A 25556-nucleotide genomic window follows, 5' to 3' on the forward strand; every position below is an offset into this window, starting at 1 on the left:
CGATACGGCCTGTGCAGCATCGTGTTGTAGAGTACCTTGGGTGGGAAAAAGAACGTATTTGCTCTCCCAACCCAGATATCTACAATCTTTACAGCTGCTCGGCCTTCCTTACGGGACAGAACGAAATGATTCACTGTTTTTACTAAAGCATTACACATCGATAGCTGGTTGTGCAGAGCAGTACAAAGGTGAGAGGCACAGCAAGACAAGGGATTCACACCCAAGAAACAAGCAGCTGTCTGTGCACAAGGCTGCTTTGGTGCAGCGTCTACAACACACCAGGCATGCAGCTGTGGATTAGCCAACCCATGGCAAGCGGTGGCATGGACCCAACGAGGCAGCCAGGCTAGACAGTTAGGCATCAGAGGCAGGGCCACAAATTACCCTAGAGAGCACGCGTGCTGTCAAGATGTGCCCCTGACCCATCTAGTACAGGAGGAGCGGCTGAGGGAACTGGGGGGGGTTGGGCTGGAGAAGAGGAAGCTCAGGGCAGACCTTATTGCTCTCTGCAACTGCCTGAAAGGAAGGGGTGGGGAGCTGGAGGTCGGCCTCTACTCACAGGTAACCAGTGAAAAGACCAGAGGGAATGGCCTCAAGTTGTGCCAGGGGAGGTTCGGGTTGGAAATGAGGAGACATTTCTTCTCAGAAAGAGCGGTCAGGCATTGGGACGGGTTGCCCAGGGAGGTGGTGGGGTCACCGTCCCTGGGGGTGTTCAAGGAAAGGTTGGACGTGCTGCCTGAGGACATGGCTTGGTGGGTGACATTGGTGGTAGGGGGATGGTTGGACCAGATGATCCTGGAGGGCTTTTGCAACCTTGATGGTTCTATGATTCTATGACCTCATCCTGCACGAAGCATCCTCAGAAGACAAAGCCATGAACAACTACTTTGCTTCCCCACATAAAGCAGCCCCAGGTTACCTAAGCAAGTTTTTATGAATTTCTTCGTAGAACCTTTTTGACTTTTTTTTTTGTCATGTGGAAATAACTTGGGAAGCTAAATCTGAACGAGTGATTTATGGCGCAATACTTCCAGTAACAGTTGTGATGAAGGACCTCATTATCCCAGTGTTAATAAAAAAAAGTGAAAATATGGCAATACACACTTTTTTTTTTTAAACAGATTGGCTAAATTTGGCTTAAAACAGGATCAATTTTTCTGAATAAGAGTGCTTTGCTCTTCATTGATACATGTGTGTGTATATTGCATGCAGTTTCATGAAGCTGACTGGGAAACAACTAGGAACCAGGTGCCTCAGCCCTGGAGAGCAGCTCACCTACAACAGTCAAACCAGCTGCTACCGGGGAAAAAAAACAAGTTGCAAGTCCTGCTAGAAATTCAGGTAGTTTGCACTGCGAGAATTGGCCCAACTTCTTTATTTTTTAAAAGCCTGTGATAAAACAAAGCTCCAAAAGCAGGGTTTCAGAAGATGAGCAGGTCAGTTGCCTATTGCTCCTGTTTAAACAATCCAAGTTTCCTCCCGAAGCTATCCGGTATGCGAGGGGCATCGCCTGGCTGCCGGATTTCCTCTTGCTCCCTAGGTGGTAGCGCTGTGAAGTCTCCGTGTCCCCCAGCACAGCTTCTCACGGGAGTCAAGCTCATGTTTGACGCTGCCCGCTGGCACAGAAATCGGTGTCACCAACACAGCATCGCAGCTATGTACAAGATTTAGTACAGAAATGGCCATCTGAACAATAAAAGGGGGGGGGGAAAAACATCCTGCTGCATATTTTAACTTTGAAAACCGTTTGATTAAACCGTAAACTTTTTAAACCATTTGTTTTCTGCCTAGCCACCAGAACAGCAACACACAAAAAACCACCAGTGAGGACCAGTCAAGCACAGGGCGTGCTAACACCTGAGCTTACACATCCAGGATACACACACACAGCTTCGGGTCCCATAGGAGGCTCCAATCACCTCCCATTTGTTCTGTGATCTTCCACAAGCACACACAACGCAGCTGCGCCCAATAACAAGTGCTATAGATGATTAGTTTCCTGATTTTTAATGAAAAGTTAAATAACTTTAAATAAATAAATTTGAAATTATTGAAGCACCACCCCCGGTGATCAAATAGCTAATTTCTTGACATCATTCTTTTGGGGCAGATGTGTGTGTCATACCTGTACTCTACCACAAGCCATTGTCAAAGTTTAAAGGTCATTTTGAATAGATTACACGCTCTGCAGATAGCATATGCTTCTTTAGTTCAGATAAACTCAGCGACCAGACAAGGAAAGTACTCTGCCGGGAGGGATACACCTATCGTCTCACACGCATTAAAACTTTCACTAAGAATTCTTAACGCCCTACTCTTCCAAAACAGCTAGGATCTATTATTCTAAAATACAAACCACCACAAGTTGTAGCACCCTGGGGTAGAGAAAGTGAAATCACCCAACCGACTCCGTCAAGTTGTCAGGAAGTTCTCTCCTTTGCCTTAGCACTTCATCTTTAAGGGGAGGAAAGCCAAAAGATACTATTTGGATCCATCAACATACACGAAATTTAAGTACAAGCCAACTATGCATCAAATCAAGTTTATCTAACTCAAACTTGCAGCTACAGCCAAAACACATAGTGAAGGCATATATTCATTTTTTAGATATCAAAGGAAATTTAAAACATTTCTTGAATGGATTTAGTGATTATTCCTTTGAAATTATGTCAACATAGAGGAACTGAACAGAACACGATCCATTTAGCATATGGATTAGCTTTCAAACCGAAGAGATAACGCACGGGTGACTGACATTCCACTTGCATGAGGAAACGCACATGGCTAATCATTAAAGGCAGAACACGGGACAATGTCTCTACTTGAAATAATCCTACCCAAGAGTGCTCATTTGCTTAAGATCCATCCTCCCTTTCACCTCCAGCTGTACCAGTGGATTTTAGTTAAACTCTTGAACTAAGAACTTGAACAGCTATTGATTAAAGATCCCCACCATGGGAGCAGTTTCTCCAAAAACCAAACATCCAAGGCTAAACCATTTGCATTTTATTACTGTTCTGAAGATCATATACAGTGGGGAAATTCTGGTGTCTGTACTTAGCCCAGCAGTTGAAACAGCAGAGCACAAGCTATAGTTTTATAGGACTTCAGTTCAATTCCCTTCTCTAGCTGCCTAGATTTCCATTCTTATAGCTCCCAGGTTATAACCCTTGCTGCTGTGCTGGGCTCTCATTTTCTTATGTTAATATTTTTCACTCTAGGTAAATATCTGCTCACTGGAAAAGAGCAAGAAATGTGAAACTTTCCATCAGTTGGTCATCAATCTTAAATGCGATGCAAATGCTGAATATAAGCAGCTATGAAATGGTTTCACAGCTAGGGAATTACAGAGGGCTGGACGAGAATCTCAGCAGAGACGTGACTCCTTCCCTTCTGACCATGCACAGCATCACAGCAGCTACTGGTGTCAACTTTCTAGGAATTTGGTGAAAGAAATTTGAAGTCAGCAAGCTTGCCTTAAAATGGTTTCTAATCTGAAACAATCAGATTTATGCTGTTACTAAGTTTGCCACTAGACAAAAAAAATATTTCCTTTGATTGTGTTAAGAATACAGCTAAAGCAAGCACTAATGGTGGTGTAAAACAGTTTTTATTATTTCTAAACAACTGTTATATGTTTCGGATTAACACTGGCAGTCCCCTCAGAACAGCTAACATGATCTATATATCCATGTTGATTTTACCTATCCCCATCGCAGGCTCTGGCAGGGTGCATGTGCCTGCCAGATCTTTCTTTTCCAGGAGGACATGGAAAGCATTATGCAATAGAGAAAACTGAGGAAAAAAAAACAAATGAAGACTGCAGGTACATTAAGGTAGCATTTTGCAGCAAATTTCAAATGAAGCAGCCACATGTAGCAACAGCATCAGTATTTTCCATAAGTCAGTTTTTATTTTGTCATTTCCTGATCTAAAACTTTCCTTTTAACCCACAAGTTTTCACTCTTTGTGCAACGTTTAGCATAAGACTTTAATTTCTTTACCTCCTATATTTTTTCTAGTTGCTTTGTTTTCTTCAAGTTTCCACAGCAGATCATTGTGCTACCTTGAACAGAAGGTGAGTCAAGATGGCCCCTTGATTTCTAATGTCCAGTCTGAAGCATCAAGAAGAGTCACTGTCATCAGGGGCTGCTGCTGATAAGAATTGCTTTGGATCATCGAGGTGTTTTTCCTCATCTTGACAAGCTGATTATGAAGGTAGCAAGCACTTCCGTAGGTCTTGAAGTCCATTCTTATTTTACGCAGTTAAAAAGAATTATTTCCCCAAAATTAAGACCGAAAAATGAATAAATAAACTTGAAAGTTGAACTTGAAAAGGCTTCACAAATACATACCAGTTTCACTTGAAAACATCATGAACCCCTGCAGAACCCCTCAAAAACAGACCATTTAGCACATATTATTCTTCAGTATTTGAACACCAGAAGATTTAATTGTGCCATGAAAGGATTCTGGACCCTTATAAAACACATGAAACCAGAAATACTAAAGTAAGAACAAAATACGGAGGTTGGCTGATCATTAAAATCTCCTTTGACAGGCTAACAGTTGTGCTGACTGCAAACCCTGCTACATTCAGATCTGATTCTACACATTCCAGTTTGAGTCTCAAACCCAGACAATTTAATGTATACATATGGTAAATTTCTAACTCATTTCCCAACTCTTCCACAGATGATGCCCTTACTTAATTACGGGAAATACGGTTAGGAAGTTGGTGGATGTAAATAAATAATTCTCATTAGAAAACCAATTTGTCTAAAAGCAATAATCAAAGTAGCTCTTTTGAATGAGAATTAATTCAAGCACACCATACTGACAATTCTTTCAAATTGATTTCTTCCTCAACGAGATACATTTGGTAACTGCAAGCGAAGCCTGCGCCAAAGCAAAGAAACCCCAAATGACATATTTAAGTGGTCAAGAGAGAAAGAATGATGTTAAATTTTAGCATGAGCCAGCAAGAGAGATTTTTATCTGCCAGAAGGATATTATATAACCCGCGTGTCTTTAATAACTGAGTGAATACCTAATTATTTTCAGTTACCAGAAAATATCTGCATTTGCAGTAGAAAACAAAGTATTCCGTAGACTGCATTTTTTCTCAACTTAGTTGTGGTTTTTCTTTTCCCTGCTATTCTGAATTAATGTATTTGTACCAAACTTCTTTACTAGATGGAGTTTTCCACAGCAGACCTCCCAGTGCCTTCATCCAAGTCCCCTCAACAGCGGGACAAGGAAATCTAGACGATACATTTCTCCTAACAACAAAAATTCCAGCTGATGACTCTTCTTTTGCACATCATGTGTTTCTAAGAGCTAGATACACTGACTCAGGAAAGAATCTGTGGAAGAGTTAAAGAAATCCAAGAATGACTGTTCTGGGCTTTCCGTGCTTACAAGGAACATGATTAATCTTATTCATATTAGATAAGCAGAATAAAAAAGGCAGAAGGCAAGTTTAATATAATGTAGAATAACTTGTTCTACAGCCAACAATTTCTATTTTCATTTCATCAAGTTGTATCTTGCCTTTTTTTCCCCCCCTTTCCAGTTCAAATACGACTAAACTATTCCCTCTCTCACTAAAACTGTAATTTTCATCTGCAATTCTTGGAAACTGTTTTGTGTTTCTATCAGTACGCCTGCGAACTCAGCATTACTGCCTCAGTATCTTTAACAGTCCAGATTTACTCCTATGGCAGCTCTTTGACTAACCTTCACTTCTTGTGTTTGAGCACTGTAAAAGCTGTCCAAGATACTTCATGTGAAAGTGGAGTAGAGTAGGAGCAGGTTCAGCTGGGTAACTGCTTCCACCAGGACTTCCAAGCAAGCTCAGGAGCTTTTACCAGCAAACAAAGCATCAATAAATGAAATAAAATAAAAGGAACAGCTCAAAAACCAACAGGTGGGTCACACTAAAAAACAAGGAAACTTCCTATTAATTCCCATGTACAGGGAGGTTGCCAATTATCATTTTGATCTGATTTTTTTTTTTATGTTTTTTCAAAGTTCCCCAGTTACAAACACTGGCAATGGCGAGTCTGATTGAAGACCTACCAGAATATTGCTTCCTCTATCAATTCTTACCTTTAGACTTACTGTCTTACCTTTAGACTTACCGTCGCGTTATTAAGGCTCACACTAAAGCACTGCTTCAGCCACACATGTAAATACAACTGTCTAGCTTCAGGTTTTTTTTGTCTCATTAATTGAGAAACAGTTACAGGCACAATTACACGTGATTAAGTGTACCGTGATGGCACATAAACAAGCTAGAGCAGTTCAGAAACTGGATATACCAACACCATGATTCTTCCCTGCTCATCGAACCAGATAAAGTTCTCCTAGAAAAACAACATTGATTTTAAGCTGTTCCATTTATCCCGCAAGCATCATCACATTACACTTTTGGACAAGAGATGCTGCAGGTATTCTTTCAAGTTCAACCAGGAGAACCACCTGAATTGCCAGTGCATCAGAGCACAATAAAGGAAACAAGTTATACGTCATTAGGCTCAGAAAGATGAAAAGTCACCCATGGTGGGCAGCACCTCCAGAGGTCACCTACGCTGACCCCACGTGCAAAAAGGTCCATTTTGACCAGTTTTATGACTCCAGCCCTCCTTTTTTTACACGAGGAAAAGGCAATCAAGCTCACATTGAGCAGATTTCAAATTAACAGATCCGGCTCAGGTGGCTGCTGCTACAAGGCAACTCACTGCTCCGCTCCCCCAGCACCACTACCCTGCAAGTGAAACACAAGCCACAGCTTGATTTACCTAGACCTCGATCCACGATCCTCATGTAAGTTAAAGGTTTTTTTGTGGGGGGGGAACACAAAACCATTTCACAGCAACAGGTTAGGCTAAGTTCCGCAGAGTAGAAAAAACAACAGGGAAGCAGGTGAGATTTAAAATACATTTTCCTGCTGACTCTCTCACCTAACTACCCTTTATATCACTTCACCCACTAGCTACGTTATTTTCAAAGCCCCTCGTAACCTAGCCTATGACACCAACGAGGCGTGGAAAGGACCTCAGTTAACACACGATTCCCCTGCTTCAGGTGAGGGACAATTATCTACAGGACTTTTCGCGGGACAGCTCTCTGACCTGGAACAGGGTGGTGCCACTCCTGTACCTGCAAGCCAGGCACAACAAAGCTATTTTCTGTCATCCGTTTTCTTAGTAAAATAAACATTTTCCTTCCAATGCTTCTTAACTGTCCAGTTATCTTCTTCCTAACCATACAAACTACCCAGCTGAACTCTGCATCTTCTCCAATTTCACTTTTGTTCCCCTCCAAAATATAGCGCCCAAAACAGCGTAAGCTCCCCAACACCAAACATAAAGGAAAGCTTTTTGCCCCATACTACACCCCCCTAAGGTCACCCACCCTTACTGCAGCCTAACATTGGTGCTTCACAATGAAAGTGAGAAGAGCCAAAGCCTCTCATAGCGCTCCAGCACTGCCAGATAATCCTTATTTTATACTCAACCTTGACATCCTCTTCACCCATTCAGGACTCTGTACTTGCAAGCATTCGTGGAGTACTGCTACAATTTCTCAGCATAACTTTGCCTTCTAATCTTGTCCTGAAGAGCAGCTGCAACAACACCACCGCACACTGTATGCCCACATACCACTTACAAGTATCATCTAGCACAAAAGAAACACATAAGGACATATTCTCCTCTTTAAATGTCTTCCAGCTTGATGGCAAACCACACTGTTGTTCCTCAGACACTCACTCAGGAAAACAACATCAAAAACCACTCTTGTTCTTGTTACCTGTACCCATCGAGATCAGTTTTTCTAACAGGAAAGAACTAAGAGTCTATGGGAAAAAGCAATAAATTATGTAAAAGGTAATAGTCACCTTCCTGTAAGCAGTTTTCCAGGTCCTCTCCCTACAAGTACTTTTTGTCTGCTGTTCACAAGTATTCAAAGTTTCACAGAGAAAGCTGCCAAAGATTTATGAGATTACTTGAGCTGGAATCAAGAAGTTTATTTCAGGGGGTGTTTACCAAGTCCTGCCGATCTGAATTCAACTAGCTTAAGTAATCCTTAACATAGCTTTGGGTAAGGATCTCTGGAGTGGATGTATGTACTGACAAAAGTTACTTCAGATGAAGAACCATTAGCGATAAGACATTTTTCCACAAAAACTGTTTTGATGGCATAAACTACATCTGTGAGGGATTTTTGGTGGTGTCCAACCTGGTCTTGGGCACTTCCAGGGATGGGGCATCCACAGCTTCTCTGGGCAACCTGTTCTAGTGCCTCACCACCCTCTGAGTGAAGGATTTCCTCCTAATATCTAATCTAAATCTCCCCTCTTTTAGTTTAAAACCATTCCCCCTTGTTCTGTCACTGTCTGCCCAAGCAAGAAGTTACTCTCCATCTTTTTTAAGCTCCCTTTAAGTATTGAGAAGCTGCAATGAAGTTACCCCAGAGCCGCCTTCTCCAAGCTGCACAGCCCCAGCTCTCAGCGTTCCTTCAGAGGAGAGGTGCTCCAGCCCCCCAAATAAACTTCCAAGACCTGCTAAAACAACTGAACGCTTTTGCTCCATGTTCAATTACGACAGTACCTTATAAAAGCATTTTATCACAAAATCAGCCCTAACTAACTATTGGCTTCCCCTGCCAAAACACTAGCATATTATTCCCACTGAAAGCATCTGTAAACTTAGAGCCTTGATCCTATCTTTACAAAAATGTGTAATAATGAGCTTACAGAACATATTTTAAAGGTGATTCTTGATTACAAGATGAAAACTGCCTGCATCTGCCAGCTCACATGACAACTGCCGCATAAGCAGAACATTCAAACCCAGCATTTAACCCAAGGTCATCTTTAAACCAAGGAAGAAAAAATATATTCTTGCGCAGTGATCACTTACACTGTTTTAATGAAGAATAAAATTACGAACAGTTACTTGTTCAGTGTTGAGTTGGTATTTTCAGGGAGCTGAACTGCAAACAGTTGAGGATGCATCCACTTCTTCATGCTCCAGCGAGGTAGCCACCTGCTTTCTAGTGTCCTACTGTCTGAGGATACGTTAGGTCTGCCATCAGAGTTCTTTTGGATGGGCAGGCTTTGATTTTGAATGACAGCCATCCACCTCAATACTGAAATATTAAGTATACGGTATAAAATTTACAGTGTGGACTGTTATACAGTGGCTGAATGGAAGTGGACTGGAGTCGGAACACTCCTATCTTCTTGAAGACTGAGTACTTTGAGAACCATATAGCTTCAAACACTTCCATCTCCTACTGACAACAGGGAGCTATTCCAAGCCAATCGTCTTCACCCAAGTTCATCCTAGAGTTTACCTTAAGGTACTCAGAGAGGGCACTAGCATGGTTTACTGGTAGCTGGGAGAGATCTGCAGGTTACGCCAAGGATACTGGCCTTCAGGTCCCTCCACCAACAAGTACACACAGCACGCTGGCTTTTCTCTGACACAAATGGTGCCCAAGCCATCTGCTTTTACATCTTATTTTTTGTGATAGCATGCACTTACAACCTTTTCCTTCTGCTGCAAAGAACTGGAGCCTGCAAATATCCCACAGCTCTTCACCTCCACACAGTAAGAAGTTGTGCTGATTGAAGTGCGTTAAAAAAGAGCTTGTGAAGCACGTGGACAAACCAGTGTTGTACTGCCAGTAGTGAGCAACCTGCCCTTACAGACTACTCTGGAACGCCTCCTGGACTCGTGCAGCACATTACATTAACGGTATGCCCTTACCTGGTAGCGTGCTGTCAGCATTAAACCACTGGAGTCCAGCCTACTGGGACAGAGAAACCGTTTTGTATGTAGCAGACACACTGCAGCAAAAAAATCCTCGCCATGCAGTGCTTTTGCAGCAAGAAGGTAGGATTTAAATATACCTACGGCTTCCTCTGATATTTGCGACTCCCTTAATCCTACATTAGAGGAAAGCACGCAGAAAACTTGCCTGACTTTGAGCCCAGACACATTTTGTCAGTAAACACCTCCTCCAGCAGAGTTTCTAAGCTTTAAGTATTTTTTGTATATATGAAGTATTCACACCATTGCAGTTTAGGTGGGTTTTGCTGCAATGTAGGTGTTTGGCTACCTTCCGCATCATTTTGTTCTAAAGGATGTACCAGAAAACAGTTCTGTAGTGACAATACACCATCGTCTTCTAGCATAGTGTAACTTAAACCACCACTGAATGCCAGCCTAATTTCCTACCACATCTCATTGAACAGATTTTCAAGCCACAAAATTCTCCCTTTATTTTAGAACCAATCATTCACATGCAATTAACTTGTTTTTCTTCTTTTTGAACAGCAGTGTTGCATCTTTTAATTAATTTAATAGACAAAACCAAAGATGAGAAATAATCAAAGCCATCTGATCTGAGGTTTTCCTACTTCAATACTTGTCTCATTTCACAGGCTCAAAAGCCTGATTCGCTCCAGCAGAGTCGTTTGGGATCTCTCTTATTTTCCTCCCATTCTTAAAACACTTTGGAAATTGGATTTTCTTCTAAACAGAATCTAATTCAGAATATCCCATTTCACCTACACGCCTTTGAGAGACGAAAAGAAACACGCATTTGAGTGAAAGGAGCTGTGCCCCGCGTTAGCCTGCCTCCATCAGTGCTGAAGCTGCAGATCGAGATGCACAGATCCACCTCCCGATAGCAAAAGGGTTCAGCCGCACTGTGACCTTCTCTAGATCAAAATTTCCCTGTTTCTGGGAAGCACTCATCCACAGCACATCCTCCCAGACCGGGTGATGCCTGCAGAACACCAAGTAATAGCATACCTTTGTCCTCAGCAAAGTGGTAATTACACAGCCAAGTAAATTCAGTGTAATTAAAGCTGTACATTGTAATTGTACAAATATTTAAGTGCACGATAGGATATCTTTCTTGGCAGCTGTCATCCTCTACAGATTCCCCTACAGTAAAGAAAGGGTTGTCCACTTAATTACTAGGGGGAAAAAGGCAACAAAGCAAACCTCAGACACGATTTTGTGCAAACATGCCTGCTTCTGTCAAGAGTTCATATTAGTCTGTTGCACTAAATGAGCTGTACTGTCAGGAGATTCCAGTGGTGCAACACCATCTATTTAGTGCCTTTTGTCCCTGCAGAATATCAGTTAAATGGTGTTCTTAACCAATATTACTGAAACAACAAGAGGCAAATGAACTTAATCCATACTAGTGGTCTGTATGTGCTACCAAGTCAAGTTCTAGAGCTCAAGAGCAATTTTTCCATGTCTTTAAGGAACTTTATCGAAGACTGCATCAACCAAGACCATACACTTCTGAAAACCTACCGAGGAAAGACACTGCAGTAGCGATGTTCAACGTGACAAATGTTACAAAGAACACACAAAGGCGTTCTATATATGAAGAGCAATACTTTTCATATACTGACCTAGCAGTTGATCACGCTCTCTGAATGCTGTAGAAATGCAAAACTGGCTTTAGGTAATAACTTACTGAACCACCACAAACTTACCGAAGTGGGTGCGTTTTCTGGCATGTAAGAAACAGAAGCAAGTCGAAGCTATTTAGAAATATCTTTATTAGTCCTGCTTATTGCAAGACCGTGCTACACGCTTTTCCTTATAAATAGCACTACTCTTGGAGCAGAACTGCTCAGATGTGCGGCTTCAGCCCAGACTCTCGCTATGAGTAAACTTCACACACGTCGTGCCACCATCCAGATACGCTCCGTTTCCTATTTTGGGTGCAAAGTCGGTATATCCTACTTTTCTGTCGCTCTCACGAAGTACCTACAGCATGCCTCCACGGTGCCCGGCTCACTGGTTTAGCTGTCAAAACAGAACTTAAGGAGTCTCGACGAAATCCACGGCTCCAAGTTAAGCACCCCACACAGGCTACTCATTAATAGTTTGTAAAAAAAAGGACAAAAGCATCTCCTCAAATAAATGCACTCTATTTTTCTAATGGATATTTGATTAACAAAACTCAGTTGATTACTGAGGAGGAAAGCAATTTCAATTATTTGCCAATCACATAATCCTTTTTCCTAAAGGAAAAGTTCTGACAACTGATTTAATGCGAACATGCAAAGCTGCTAATAATCAAACTTCAAATATTTGTCCTTCAATGAAAATCAAACACCGAGCTTCAATTTGCTGATGACAAAACTGGGGGGAGTGGCTGACCCACCAGAGGGCTGTGCTGATCCACAGGGACCTCATCAGGCTGGCAAGAACCTTGTGGGGTTCATCAAGGAGAAGTGCAGGGTCCTGCCCCTGGGGAGGAACAGCCCCAGGCACCAGGATGTGCTGGGGGCCAGGCAGCTGGGCAGCAGCTCTCAGGAACTGGGGGGTCCTGGTGGGCACCAGGCTGAACGTGAGCCAGCAGTGGGCCCCTGCTGCTAAAAAGGCCACAGGAGGTTCTGTCTGGACATCAGGAAGCACTTCTGTGCTGGGTGGGTGATGGAGCATGGGCACAGGCTGCCCAGAGAGGCTGTGGGTTCTCCTCCTTGGAGAGAGAATCTTCAGAACCTCCAAAACCCACCTGCATGTGGTGCTGGGCAGCCTGCTCTGGGTGTCCCTGCTCAAGCAGGAGCTGGACCAGGTGGACAGAGAAGAAAAGTAGTTAAGAAAATAGTTGGCTTCGTAACAAAGCATGGGGACCAAGAGGATAGCAAGCATGAAGCCTGAAATGAATTCTAGACATGAAATTAAGAAATAGGTTGCCTTCCTTCTATTCCATGTTCTTTCACCTCAATCTCACAAGTGATTTCTTCATGTGAAAGGCCATCTACACACCAGCCCTGTATGTATGCCTTCTGTCTACTCCTAAGAGGGACTAATCTTCAGCATTGCCATCAGGAATAGGATAAAAACACTTAACACAAAACAGGAAGCTGCTCCTTCCATGTCAACATATTTGGTGACTTGTGCTACATTCTAGCAATATTGGTTAAAAGAAGTCTGTACTATCCAAATTACCAATTTCTTTAAGCAACTAAAATTCAAGATACTCAGATCCAGAGGATTTCTTGCAGCCATTTTAACACAAGCTCCGCCAATTCTACAGCACGCTTCACATTTTGCACATAAAGCAGGTGAACTCATTAAATGAGATTTACCATTGACAGCCACTTTCATATCTTTATTCTCGGGCAGCGCACGATCAGTTTTTGACATGAATTGTTGAACTGAATAGAGTACAGCAGTTCAAAAGAAAAAAGTCACCTCTCCCCCATCAATGCACATGTATCTTCATAAAAATGTTTCAAATGAAACTCATGTACTCTAAGTGCCCAGCTCTCCTCTGAAGAGAGGCAGTCAAGTAAAGGAGCAGATAAAATCCTTCAGTCTTTTAATAGAAATGTTGGAAATGCCTGCCTAATTTAGCTTTTACTTCCTTCTTCAATTTAGACTAACATCTCCCATGAGGTATGTGGAGCTCCCTGAGCAAACAAAACTCATTTTGGCTCATCCCAGCACAGCTTCAATGCACATTTAAATAGCACCATTCTACAAGGATGCAACAGCTAAAAGATCAAAACCATCCTTTAAAGCCCATGCGAAAGCTCTTCAGAGTAAAATCGCAAAATATATTGTGATATAGGTCAGGGTGGAGCAGAAATAGTTTCAGCTGAGACCACAGAATAAAAGTGAGATCGTATTTTTCTAGCAGTATACACTAAGCTGTACTGATTTCAATAGATAAAGCAAGGGTCCATACAAAGGGAAGCCCTGTTACAATAGCAGTGTTATATTTGGGCTCCATAAAACCAGACCAGTTCTGCCTTTATCCCCCAATTTCAGAGATTTTTCATGAGCACTTTATTAACAATCATGTGGTTATCAAGTTTCACAAAGTTTTAGAGCAAACCTGGAGCTTCAAACCCTTTAAGTCTGAAACCAGAGCAGTAACGGAAGTTGTAAAGTGAAAGAATTCCTCTGGATCCCACAGCTTCCAGAGGGGAATTTCTGTATTTACCGTGCACAGAGACAAGTCCGGGTCACAAACAGCCTCTAAGATAAACTAAAGCCAAGAGTAGAAGTAAATACCATCTGCCTTTTGGTCCTCAGTAAAAGGGAAGATGACTTCAGACGTCCTATCTTTAAAACAGAGCTGTTTTCTACAGAAAAGCTCTAATAATGAAATATCTGCTCAGTTATTTCATCTGCTTCAAAGTAAGAGTCACACTTTGGTTAAAACCTCAGAGGACTAAAAGGACATGGGGCCGTAGTGAAACTAGGTGTTATGGTGTCTTGTGTGTGCCCTGCTACATACCAAGAGGCTGAACACATTCCTATCTACAAAGGCTCCTCATTAATAGGTTTGTTTTTTTTATAAAAAGGACAAAAGCACCTCCTCAAACGCATTCCTTTTTACTTACAGATAATGACATCTGAAGAAAGTCTCCTTGTAAAATAACTGAGTGTAAACAAAAAGTAGGAAAAGCAACAGAACAGAAGAATCAACCCCTAAAAATGTAAGCTTCAAGTTCATAACAATACCATTCCCAACATCCCAAGTTCAATTAATCACGCTGTTCCCTGGCATCTGAGCACGAACACAAAGGCTTCCCTGGATTTCCATCTGCTTACATGCCAAATTAAGCACTGAAACAAACTGCACATATTCCATATTTTTAATGCAAAGTAATCTGCTAGGAAATTGCGTTAGCTTTAATTACGTTTGATGGTAATGACGGTGCTGTTTGTGGCAAAGCATTTCGACTGATCTGGAAGGAAGTTACAGCTAGTTCCCTATTAACCATCCAGAACTTTAAAAAAAAAAAAGCTGCATTCAGCCCATCATTTTTCCACAAAGCCCAACACACTGTGCTAGTCCTGTGCTTCCAACAGCTTACAGCTGGCAGTTGTGCATCTTGAGCTTTTCCATCAGACAGCTAATCAAAAGCAGCAGCTTACGATGCGTTTCATAGCCTTGTTAGAAACAACTACAGCCCAGTCATGCAAAAGTGCTCATATTTGGTTTCCATCGACTTTTCTTTCATTCCTATGATTAAAATCCTCCTCACATACTTTTGACGCTCTAGATTTCATTCCACAATGTTGTACAGTGATGCTCCTGGCTGAAATGCAAGCACTCGGGGGAGAAATAGCTCCTAGTGAGTTTAACAGAGACTAGTGATATAGTAGAGACAATTTTATTGAAAGTTAATAAATTCAGATACAGTAGTTTGAATAAAAACAGCTAATTAGAACATATCTGTATCAATGAAAGCAAGGCAACATGGAGTGCTACCCTAAGAAGTAATTCAAAATTAAAAGCATACCTATGGATTCCAGTATGTCTCTAAATAGTAAACAAACTTCGCTTGTCAAGGGAAAAAGAGAACACAAGGATATTGTTCAGAAAGGCATTTTTTCCCGACTGCAACTACTATGATTTTAGCAGTGCTACTTCTAGCTCATGAGTAAACATTAACTGCAGGTATAATACCCCAAAACACGCAAACCGACATCATCACTATTATGTGAATAATTAAATGTAAGTATTCCTTGTAAGACAGAAGAAAAGGGCAAGGCATTTCATGAGGAAGCTAGACTGAACTGGGCTAGCTTTATGTGAAGAAATGAGTTGCTTGGAGATCTACAGATCTATTCTGAGTATGGTGGCTTACCCACCACAATAGTTTAAACAACTTTTAACATTTCACATAAAAAATGAGGTCAGGTCAGGAATACAGAGAGTTGTGGATCAGAAAAATTCATGAAGTTTGAAATAGGTTGCAGTGACGGCTGCAATTATTACAGCAATACAGTAGGGGGAGGAGGGGATGGGGATTTAAAAAAAATCAAATTCAAACTCAAGTGTGACCCAGTTTCCAATGAAACATCAACCCATTTGTCGTCAGGAGAGGAGATACCAGCCAAATAAACCACGTACAACTACAGACAGCTTTTGGTGAAATGCTGAAGAGATTTCTGAACAAAAGCATTTGGGTACAGCAGGAAGGTAAGCACTTCATAAAACAAAACTAAACCCCAAATAAAGTACACAACTGAAAAGCAAGGGACAGGTACAGAAACTCTCGTATCCCCTTCCAGCTGTTCATTATCCATCCCAGAAGAACCCAAACACAACCAAAAGCAAAGCAAGTCACAAGCAGCCCTTAAGAAGGCCAAGGCATGAAGGAACCTACTCCTCCTGTCTGACTGCAGTGGTACTCAGCCTTCTGATGTGGCAGCTGCTACCACAATCATTACATTATGGACATCCAGAGCTTCTGTGAGGGGATTCTGCTACCAGATTAAAGGTGCAGAGAATTTACAGCACTCTGCACCGATGCGGCCTCACCTTGAGCACTGGATGCAGGTTTGGGAGCTACAGTATAAAAGGGCCATAAAACTATCAGAGAGCATCTGAAGGAGGGCTATGAAGATGGAGAAGGGTCTAGAGTAGATGTATGAGGAGCGGCTGAGGTCCCTTGGGTTGTTCAGCCCAGAGCAGGGCAGGCCGAGGGGAGGCCTCATGGCGGCCTGCAGCTCCCTCACGAGGGGAGCAGAGGGGCAGGCGCTGAGCTCTGCTCTCTGGGGACAGCGACAGGACCCGAGGGAACGGCATGGAGCTGGGACAGGGGAGGGTCAGGCTGGGTGTTAGGAAAAGGTTCTGCACCCAGAGGGTGGTCGGGCACTGGGACAGGCTCCCCAGGGCAGTGGTCACAGCACCGAGCCTGCTGAAGTTCAAGAAGCGGTTGGACAATGCTCTCAGACACAGGGTCTGATTTTGGGGTGGTGCTGTGTGGAGCCAGGAGTTGGACTCGATGATCCCTGTAGGTCCCTTCCAGCTTGGGAAGGTCTATGATTCTAACTAATCTTTAAAAACATGTTTACTTCCACCGATAACCTGAGTTTAGTTTAAAACTTGGTATTTTGTCCATATGGGGTCCTGAAAACCAGTTTACTACTGTAACTTTGGGAAGTTACACACGTAACTTAGCTGGTATTCTGGTGCACAGCATTTTTTTGGTTTGGGTTTTTGATCGAAACTAATTGAGGAATGATATGAATGTCATTACCACCCATTTAAAATGGGTAAAATACAGTTTTAGAAGACATTAACATGGAAAAAATCATGTTACATGTTTACTAGGAAACCGTTAATGGAATTCACAGTTCATGGTTTAAATGTATTAACTATTAAAATCAAAGATTGCAAACAATAGGAATGTTTTTTGATGTCATAGTACCAAGTTGGCAACTAAAACAGCTGAGCTACATGCTACTGCAAGTACCATATTTAGAGTAAATATGCGAAATAGCAGAGCACAGTTTCAACCAGTGCAAACTTATCACTTCCTACATAAGCAAAGGAATTGCTGCTTCTCGAATGACACCGCTGCTATAGCGTGCGGCCACGGGACCTGAAGGACTGCTTGCTTAGGGGGAAGTAATAAAGAACATTAAGTGAGGATTTCAAAAGCGTCTTTTCAGGAACATGAGTAGAAAGAGGAAAAATAAGAGCTTGACGTGGAAAGCTCTTCCTCAGGGAAGTAACACAGGTGTCAAAGAAATCGCAGAGAAGAGCTCAGAATTAGAATAAAACTCACCTTTTGGATTTATACACAGCATATACAAACATACTGCATGACATGAACTAAAATAAAACCAGAGGATTTCTCCTTGTGCCGCTACTATTCTCTCCAGTGTGTTTACTTGTGCCTCATGCTAAGAGCTGAGGCTCCACACTCATTTTTTGGTGTAGATGTCATCATTTTACACCTTCTGTTTTGGGGTAGAACTAAAACAAAAAACACCACTAATTTACTCGTGTATAACATTGCAAATGATCCAGATAAGCATTACTTCAATAAAGCTCCTTTAGCAAAATAGCATAGGGATGTTTAGTCAACCTGAAAATCCAGCACATTTGTTAAGTCCTTATGAAACGCTTAACTTAATGAAGTTCTTTTCACAGACGCTTAAATACAGCTTAGTTCCCTGATTTCTCAAATCTCAATACCCGATTTGTCACATATTACTCATAACTTGGATTTGCCACTCATAGCCGTGCGAGTTAACACCAAATTTACCAGCAAATTTACTAGCATTATTTTGAGGTTTACGAACTGCCAGGCAATTTACAAAGCTCTATGTAAAGCTAAATTTGAAGTGCAACAGTATTTCTACTTACTGAGTTTTAAAGAGTACATCAGTTATTAAAAGTCCATGTCCTGCCTGATCAGAATCATTTCATAATGGACATAATTTCAGGAAGGGCAAAAAAAAGATATCACAGCAACATTTTTAAAATCAACATCAGTTTCTTACATTTCTGCTTGGTTGTTTCTTGTTTATTTCTCCTCCAGCACAGACCTAATCAGCAACAAAATCTCTCTCCTACCTGAATCTTTACAGGATCACATTCAGCTCCAAATTACACTTACTTTTAAGGTTGAGACTTCACCTGGCAGGAAACCTGAAAGGTTAAGCTCACATACTGATGGACGTAAGAGCAGGGTTTTGACAAAATGAGGCTTTGTCAAAGGACTTCTGTAAAGTTTCCACTGCTGCAGCATAAGAGTTCGCTAAGATACTCAGAAGTAAGATCACTTACTTCAGATCATTGCTTTAAACTTGTATTATGAACTACTTGGAAATTTTTAATCACATCCCAGTACAGGGCTTCAAGACTTCATGAACAAGTCACTTACAATACTCACTTGATTTCTTCTAAAATGCTTTAGGAACTGCAAGGTTTACCGAGGTTTAAGAGCGCGCATATCTGATCAGCAGTAACTGGGTTATGTTTGAAAAAGTGATTGATGTTTGAGTATTAGAGAGTGAAAAGACTTTAAAGATACCAAGAAGCTCACACCTAAGAGGGCTGTTAAAAAATACTGAGCATTCAAATACGTATCATCTCTCTGCTTCAGAAAATGCATGAGTTTTTAGGGAGAGCAAGGTGTCAAGAACATTTTATAGGTGAACTTTCCCAGCATTCTACCAGCATCATCTGCTACTGTAATTTAGTGTTCCTATAGTTTACATAAAACAATGTACACAAAGATTAAAAAAAAAAAAAAGAAGGGAAGCTTTAAGTCCCAGGTTGGATAAGTCATCTCTTTTGTATTATTATGCAAAAACAGTGTTACTCTGTCAACTTTTTGTCACTAAGAACAGCTTCAGACTTTCACATCTAGAGGCTGAAAACTGATCTTCAAATTACAAACTAAAGACTGAAATAGATCATTAGATCACAGTCTGAACTGCAGAAGAATGTCTTTCTTGAGCACATCGCTTTTAGAAGATGCAAGAGACAACTGCAACATCAAAAATCACTGCAAGAACTATAGCCAAAGTTAAGTGACACCTGAATAACCGCTGCCGACGCAGAGCAATGGCAGCACGAAGATTCCCGGTAAGCTGATTGCAGGTGTCCTACAGCTTCTCCTTCTTAGTCCCTGCCTCTTACTTCATCTGAAGTAGAATACCGCTTCAGGCTAAGTAAAATAAAACAACAGCTGCAGAACTGAATGGCTATTCTTTCTGCAAATGAGCAGCTGTGGTAGAAAATCGGCCCTCTGGCAGTCTAGAGTATGATAGTGCTTGTACTCTACTAAAAGGCATAAATATTGCAAAGGAATTTGAGTAAAAAGTTCGGAAAAGTTGGCCAGGGAGGTAACGCTAAAGGGATCACGGAGGAACTTAGAGAAAAACAAATACTTCAAAAGAAAGTTGTAACAATGTAATTATCTGCATTTGACATAATTACGGTTACACAGAACAGTTCTAAGCAAAAATAACCATGGACTGCCTCCAGAAATTTAAGTCAGATATAAAATGGGAAGCAAAGCCGTGAGAAACTTCAGGTAACCCTGGCAAAAAATAAAATAAAATAGTTTTGGTAAACTTTTACAATGCCATAAAGGGAACATGGATACCTATTTCTACTAGAAAACACAGCAGTATTTGGAGACCCCAGGAGTTAAGTCAGGGCACCACTGAAATAACCCAGTTAAGCTTCAGTATTCAAAGGCAGATGAGCACTTAAAACACTGATTTTCCCAACTTTACCACAAATCTGTGATAGAGAAAAGCGGTGATTCCCGGCCCTCAGTTCTACAAGATCCCCTCTGCTTATCCTCATTCAAGAGCAGAAGCTGTCTCCAACATAGGCATAAAGCAAAACTTCAGATGGATTTTTTATTTTTTTTGTTCTCATAGCAACCTGTAAGCAAAATCAAACCAGCTGACATGAGGGCCTTGGGAAATAAGTTCCAAACAAGCTCAATAAAGTTACTTTCACTCACAGAGCTTCCACGAACACCTGCACGACACAGAGCAGGGTGCTGCTTTACTGTCTTCCTTAAAAATACTGATTTTCTTCCCACTAAGAAGTCAAGGAAGCTGCACTCTGGCATGACTATAGAGAGATTTCCTGTTAAGAATGGATAATTACAGCATTGCAACTTCCTACCAAGCCATCCAGCCACATTCTCCTTTAAAGAGCACTACTCCAACAGCCACAGGCAGACAGGGCTACAACGCCGTGCTCGCTCAAAAAGCCAGCCCTAACCAGATTTCACATCAAAGCTGCTGTAAGTACACAAACTGGCACAGGTACACAAACACCTCTGTGCTACCGGGATATCACAGCCCCACAGGCTTTACTGACTTGACCCAGTGAAACCTCCTAGTTGGTATTAAATGCGTTACCCCGTGGCTTTCCTAATATTAATTATGCACTACATATATGTGCACAGCTCCCCCCAACCCGACACTGGGATCCTACGACATGTGGCAACAGTTTTCCCAGCACTGTTTACATTCAGATAATTTACAGCACTTGTTCTTAGCATCACTGTTCCGCACTGAAGACAACGACTAGGTATGAAAGAAGTGGCTGTGTAGATCTCCAAGTCTAAGTTAAACTCACAAACTAGTTTTGAGCTATCACTGCTCAGAGACGTGCAAAAACTGGGACAAAGCGCTAGCGAAACTAGGTTTTCTGTTAAACAAATTTCACGGACTACACTTCGCGAGGTTTCAAGACTATGAAACCCGATTGCTATAAAGCAAGTAGTCCATGGTTACAAAAGCAGCACCTAGATTACAGAACAGAGAATCTTTACCCCAGTTAGAAGACTGGACCAAACCAGGAGGATATGCAGAGCATATTTGGCTATAAGATGATCAATGCTACCTTACCATAGCCCAAGTCCACTTGTAAATTCAGATTTAATTCTTTCTCCCTCATATCAAACAAGCAATTAAACCTGTAACTGGAGAGAAGGAATGTTCTTTGGAGTAGCTTGCATTTTTTAATCGTTATGGGCCAAGAATTTTATTTTTTTCTTAAACTGTTCGATTATTAAGGCAGTGGTCATTGAGGGAAATACAGAGGCAATAAACAAATACAGAATGGGAGCCCTTTAGTTTTGGAACTCCACAGGAGTCAGGATAAATAAAAACAGGAATGATCCTGAGTACAGGTACTTCTTTTGCATTTCCCCCAGTCATATGAGTTAGTGCAAGGCTGAGCTACTTAAATGTGCTCTTGATGGCTCAAGCCTAATAAATGAAGTTTCAGAAACAGAACAGTCAGAGACTTTATGATCTGTATAAGCAATGCATTACACCACATTAAGAAAAACATGCCATGACCTCAGAAAATGCTAGGACATAAAAAACTAAGACATAATTCCAGGAGTCTTCAAAAACTCAGCTCACCAACTTGTTTAGGAGACAGCCTTTAACGAAGTTAAGCTTTAACTGTCATTACTGCAATAAACACTAATTAGAAAAAAAAGACTTAAGAAGCATACTGCCTATGGAAAACTAGTATATTAATTGTTATTCACAATGAGAGGTCAGTGTTTTGGATTTATTTAGTGGTAAGGAATTAAACTGTTTATAAAAGGAAAATATGTGCAAATAACAGAGAGGTGTGGCTTGAGTCACAGCTTCTGAAAAAAGCATTCCTTTTTAAACATACAACCATAAACAGTATGAACAAAGAAAATTTTCAAAATATGGAATTGTGTCATTTCCTGATGCCAGGACCAGAGACTCCTGATGAATTTATTAAGGGCTGCATGCAAAACTTGACCTATCCAGGAGCTATTTTTATTGTTTGAAAAAAAGTGACAGCAGCAAAACTAATGAAAAACAAGTTCACGTTGCTCTGATAAAAGAATTATCTGAGAAAGAGGCTGAACTGGGACTTTTCCCAGTCAAGACCAGACAGGGGAAATACAGAAATGGGTGTCTCACCCAGCAGCTACCAGACGGCTTTCCAAGGAAGTTCAAAGCACGTCAAGCACCCTTCCACGACAGCATCCTATGCGTCTTGATTAGGATGTCCCCCAGCAACCATGTTCCAAACACCACCGTGGCACATACTCAACTCTAAGGTGGAGTCAACTGGTCAGGTCGATGCTCCTTTTTAAAAGGTTTATATGGCGCAACCGTTCAGCTGCTCAATGCCCTATTACGAACGTGTGCTTTTTGTACCATTCCAAGCTAAAGCTGACAAAGGTTTCTCCAGAAAGCCTCCCTTCTGTTGTGCGGAATCTAGCAACAATGTGACTTCATACAACGGCCATATGACAAGGTGCTTCCTCTATCTGAGACTGTTACATAGAGGCCAAGGATCTCCTCAGCCTTCTGCTCCCCTGAGCTGGCAAAAAAAAAAAAGCCACTCAGTTAATAGTCAGTCTCAAAGCATGAGAAGAAATGGAAGAGGGAATACCAGCAAGAAACCGCTGCAGCTGTTTCACCGGTATCCTAAAAAATGGACCACGTTCCTCCCAGGTACTCACAAATCAAGAGTTCCTTTACCCTTCAAGTGAGACATGTTTTGGTGGAAAAAAAGGGAAGTAACTACAGCATCCCAATGCTATAATCTGGTTCTGTCATTTGGACAGAGCAGGGACACAGAAAGCACAAATTCAAGACACACAGAGACCCAGCCTTTTCTTCATACACATGGGTGGGAGGGAAGGACAAAGCATTCATACAAAGGGCATGTATATCCACAGGAATCTCTCCAGTATCCTTCCTTATAGGTGGGGGGTGGGGGAGAGTCCTTAAAGGGCCTAGAATAAATAGATGTGATGCAGTCAAGTATTCAAGCCATAGCCCTATGACTACGGATGACTTCCAGCTCAGTGGAAGACCCACTACGATGAACTTCAGTGCTCATCGTTCTCTTCCTAATCACCTGGATGGCACAGAATTGAGAGAAAACCTTTTAAGCCTTCCCACTCTGGAAGCATTTTAACAGAAGCTGAAAAACGGCCTATCCCTGTATGGGATGTTCAGCCCAGGTACTGAAGGTCTGAAGTCCTCTTAGGCCCATCTTCCCCTGCGAAGGGGACAAACTAGAAAGGATAAGACTAAGAAGAACACCCTTACAGAGACAGATTAGTCCCTCAAGCACTCATTTCACATTGAAGAATACAGGGAAAGGTTGTAAGAATAGTAGAAAAGCAGTTTTTTCTTTCCACTAATCGACTATTTTGGAAAGAAATAATATCAGCTATTCCTTCCTGAAACTCCCGCATCTCCTCCACAGAACGGGGGAGCAGAAGACGAATGCGACCAATTAGTAGGGAAATCACAGCCCATTCCTCTGCTCGGTTCTCCAAGGGGTACGGGGCAAAGCTCGCATTGCCTGGGGTCCTGTGCACGAAGAAAAGCCAACAGGGCCCCTCCAGCAGAGCACACACACCCTGAACAGCCTCTCTCCGGCACTCCATCGCCACGTCCTCGCTCCTGACCCCCCCGGGGCACGTCCTATAGCGAAATACACTGGGCTCCTCCACCCAGAGAGGCTGCCCGTCCCCGTGAGGCCAGGGGAAGGAGGGAGGCAGCCCCACAGCGGTCTCACCGTGCCCGAGGAGGCCGGGCAGCCCCTCAGCCTCCCCCCCAGAGGGTACTCACAGTCCAGGTGCTTCTTCTTGGGCCCCATCACCTCGTGGGTCGTGGCCTTGCAGACGGTTTTCGAGACGGCCGAGCCGGTCACGCTGTGCTGAGCCGCCGTGATGCGGTCGGTGAGGCTTTGGCCGGACATTGCTGGGGGGGGGCGGGGAGGGCTGGCGGCGCTGGGACCGAGCGGCGGCTCCGCTGCCTCCCCTCACAGGGGCCGGGCGCGGGGGGGGGGGGCACGGAGCTGCGCTGGGGAGCCCTCACCCCGCCGCTCCGCCCTCAGGGACGGGCCTGTCACCCGAGCACGGAACCCTCCTCCTCCTCCTCCTCTTCCTCCTCCTCCCGCCCCCCTCCCCCTGCCGCCTTCCGCCGTGCCCGGGGCCAGGACAAGGGGGGGACGCGGGCCGGGCGCCGCAGCAAAATGGCGGCGGCTCCTCCTCGGGGCCTCAAGGCGGGGGCCGCCCCCGGCACGTGACGCGGCGCCCCGCCCACGTGACACGCCCCCTCCCCTCCGCCCCCTCCCCTCCCCTCCCCTCACCTCCCTCCCGCCCGTTCCAAGCGCGGTACCGGGGAGGGGGCGGGGTCACGTGGTACAACCCCCCCCCCTCCCCTGAGGGGAGACCTCAGCCCCCCCCCCCCCAGCCCCCACCTCCAGTTCCCCCCTTCAGCCCATAGGGACGGACGCAGCCCCCCATTTCTGGGGCATAATCCCCCTCCAAATTCTATAGGGACGTCTGTGCCCGCCTTCCCATTCCCATCAGACGGGTGGGAGAGCCGGTGGGCTCGCTTTTGGGCTCCTTTTCCCTATTAGGCTGCCCCCCTCCTCTTTTTAGGGGGGGCTTAAAACGTGAGGAGAGTTGCCCAAGATAAAGTTTTCGCGTTCCTCAGCTCGGTAGAAAGTCCTTCGGTGTCACCTTGGGCAATGAAAAATTCAAGAAAAAACCCTTTCAGCAGCTGCGAGGAGTTGAGAGCTGCCTTCACCTTTCTCCTCAGAGTTATCTGAAAGCCTGCCAAAAAGTTCTCAGATGTACATCACGGCAAATGTTAAAAAAAAAAAAAAAAAAAAAAAAGTTCTCAAATGTGCACTATTAAAAAAATAAAAAATCTGTTTTTCAGATCTTTCATGATCAACCTCCCCCTGGTTTACTACTCAGCTCATGCTTCTCAGGGCTCTTGGATTTACTCAGTGGCTTGTTGGGGGTTTTGTGCAAAGTTGTGTGGTGGTTTCGTTTATAAAGTTTGCTACCTGTCCCTTAAGGTACCACCTGTAGGCCTGGAACCTAGGTGACCCTTATAGAGGGGTGAAAGATCCTAGAATCATTAGGGTTGGAAAAGCCCTCCAAGGTCATCTGGTCCAACCATGACCCTACTACCAATGTCACCCACTAAACCGTGTCCCTAAGCGCCACGTCCAACAGCTACTCCAGTCATTACCCCACGTGTTGCCAAATTGTCCTCGCAGCCACCCAAGTGTCTGCAGCACTCATTACGTGTCCCGACAGGGTGCTCCTCTCCTTCCCAAGCATCCTGAAGCGAGTAACACAGCAAAACCACAGGATTCCAGCAGGCAAATGTTCTTCCTCTCCTACAAGTGCCTCCCGATGAGTCTTCTTGGAACTGTCACTCCTCCATGAAGCCACTGAAGTATTT

General features: G+C 43.1%; 1 protein-coding gene across 5 annotated transcripts in view; it reads right to left on the bottom strand.

Moving 5' to 3' along the window:
- The window catches only part of PICALM (phosphatidylinositol binding clathrin assembly protein), a 65203-nt gene extending 40836 nt beyond the window's left edge, over positions 1-24367 (bottom strand). For 4 of the 5 annotated variants that reach the window (XM_083821056.1, XM_083821054.1, XM_083821055.1 and 1 more), the window contains exon 1: positions 23922-24367. In XM_083821056.1, the coding sequence (XP_083677182.1) occupies positions 23922-24051 (130 nt within the window). In that variant the 5' untranslated portion in view covers positions 24052-24367. The remainder of the gene's footprint in view (positions 1-23921) is intronic. The other variant, XM_083821057.1, reaches the window with a different exon arrangement.
- Between the last annotated feature and the right edge of the window lie 1189 nt (positions 24368-25556).

The sequence above is a fragment of the Anser anser genome (assembly GCF_964211835.1).
Source record: "Anser anser genome assembly, chromosome: 1".
Lineage (NCBI taxonomy): Eukaryota > Metazoa > Chordata > Aves > Anseriformes > Anatidae > Anser > Anser anser.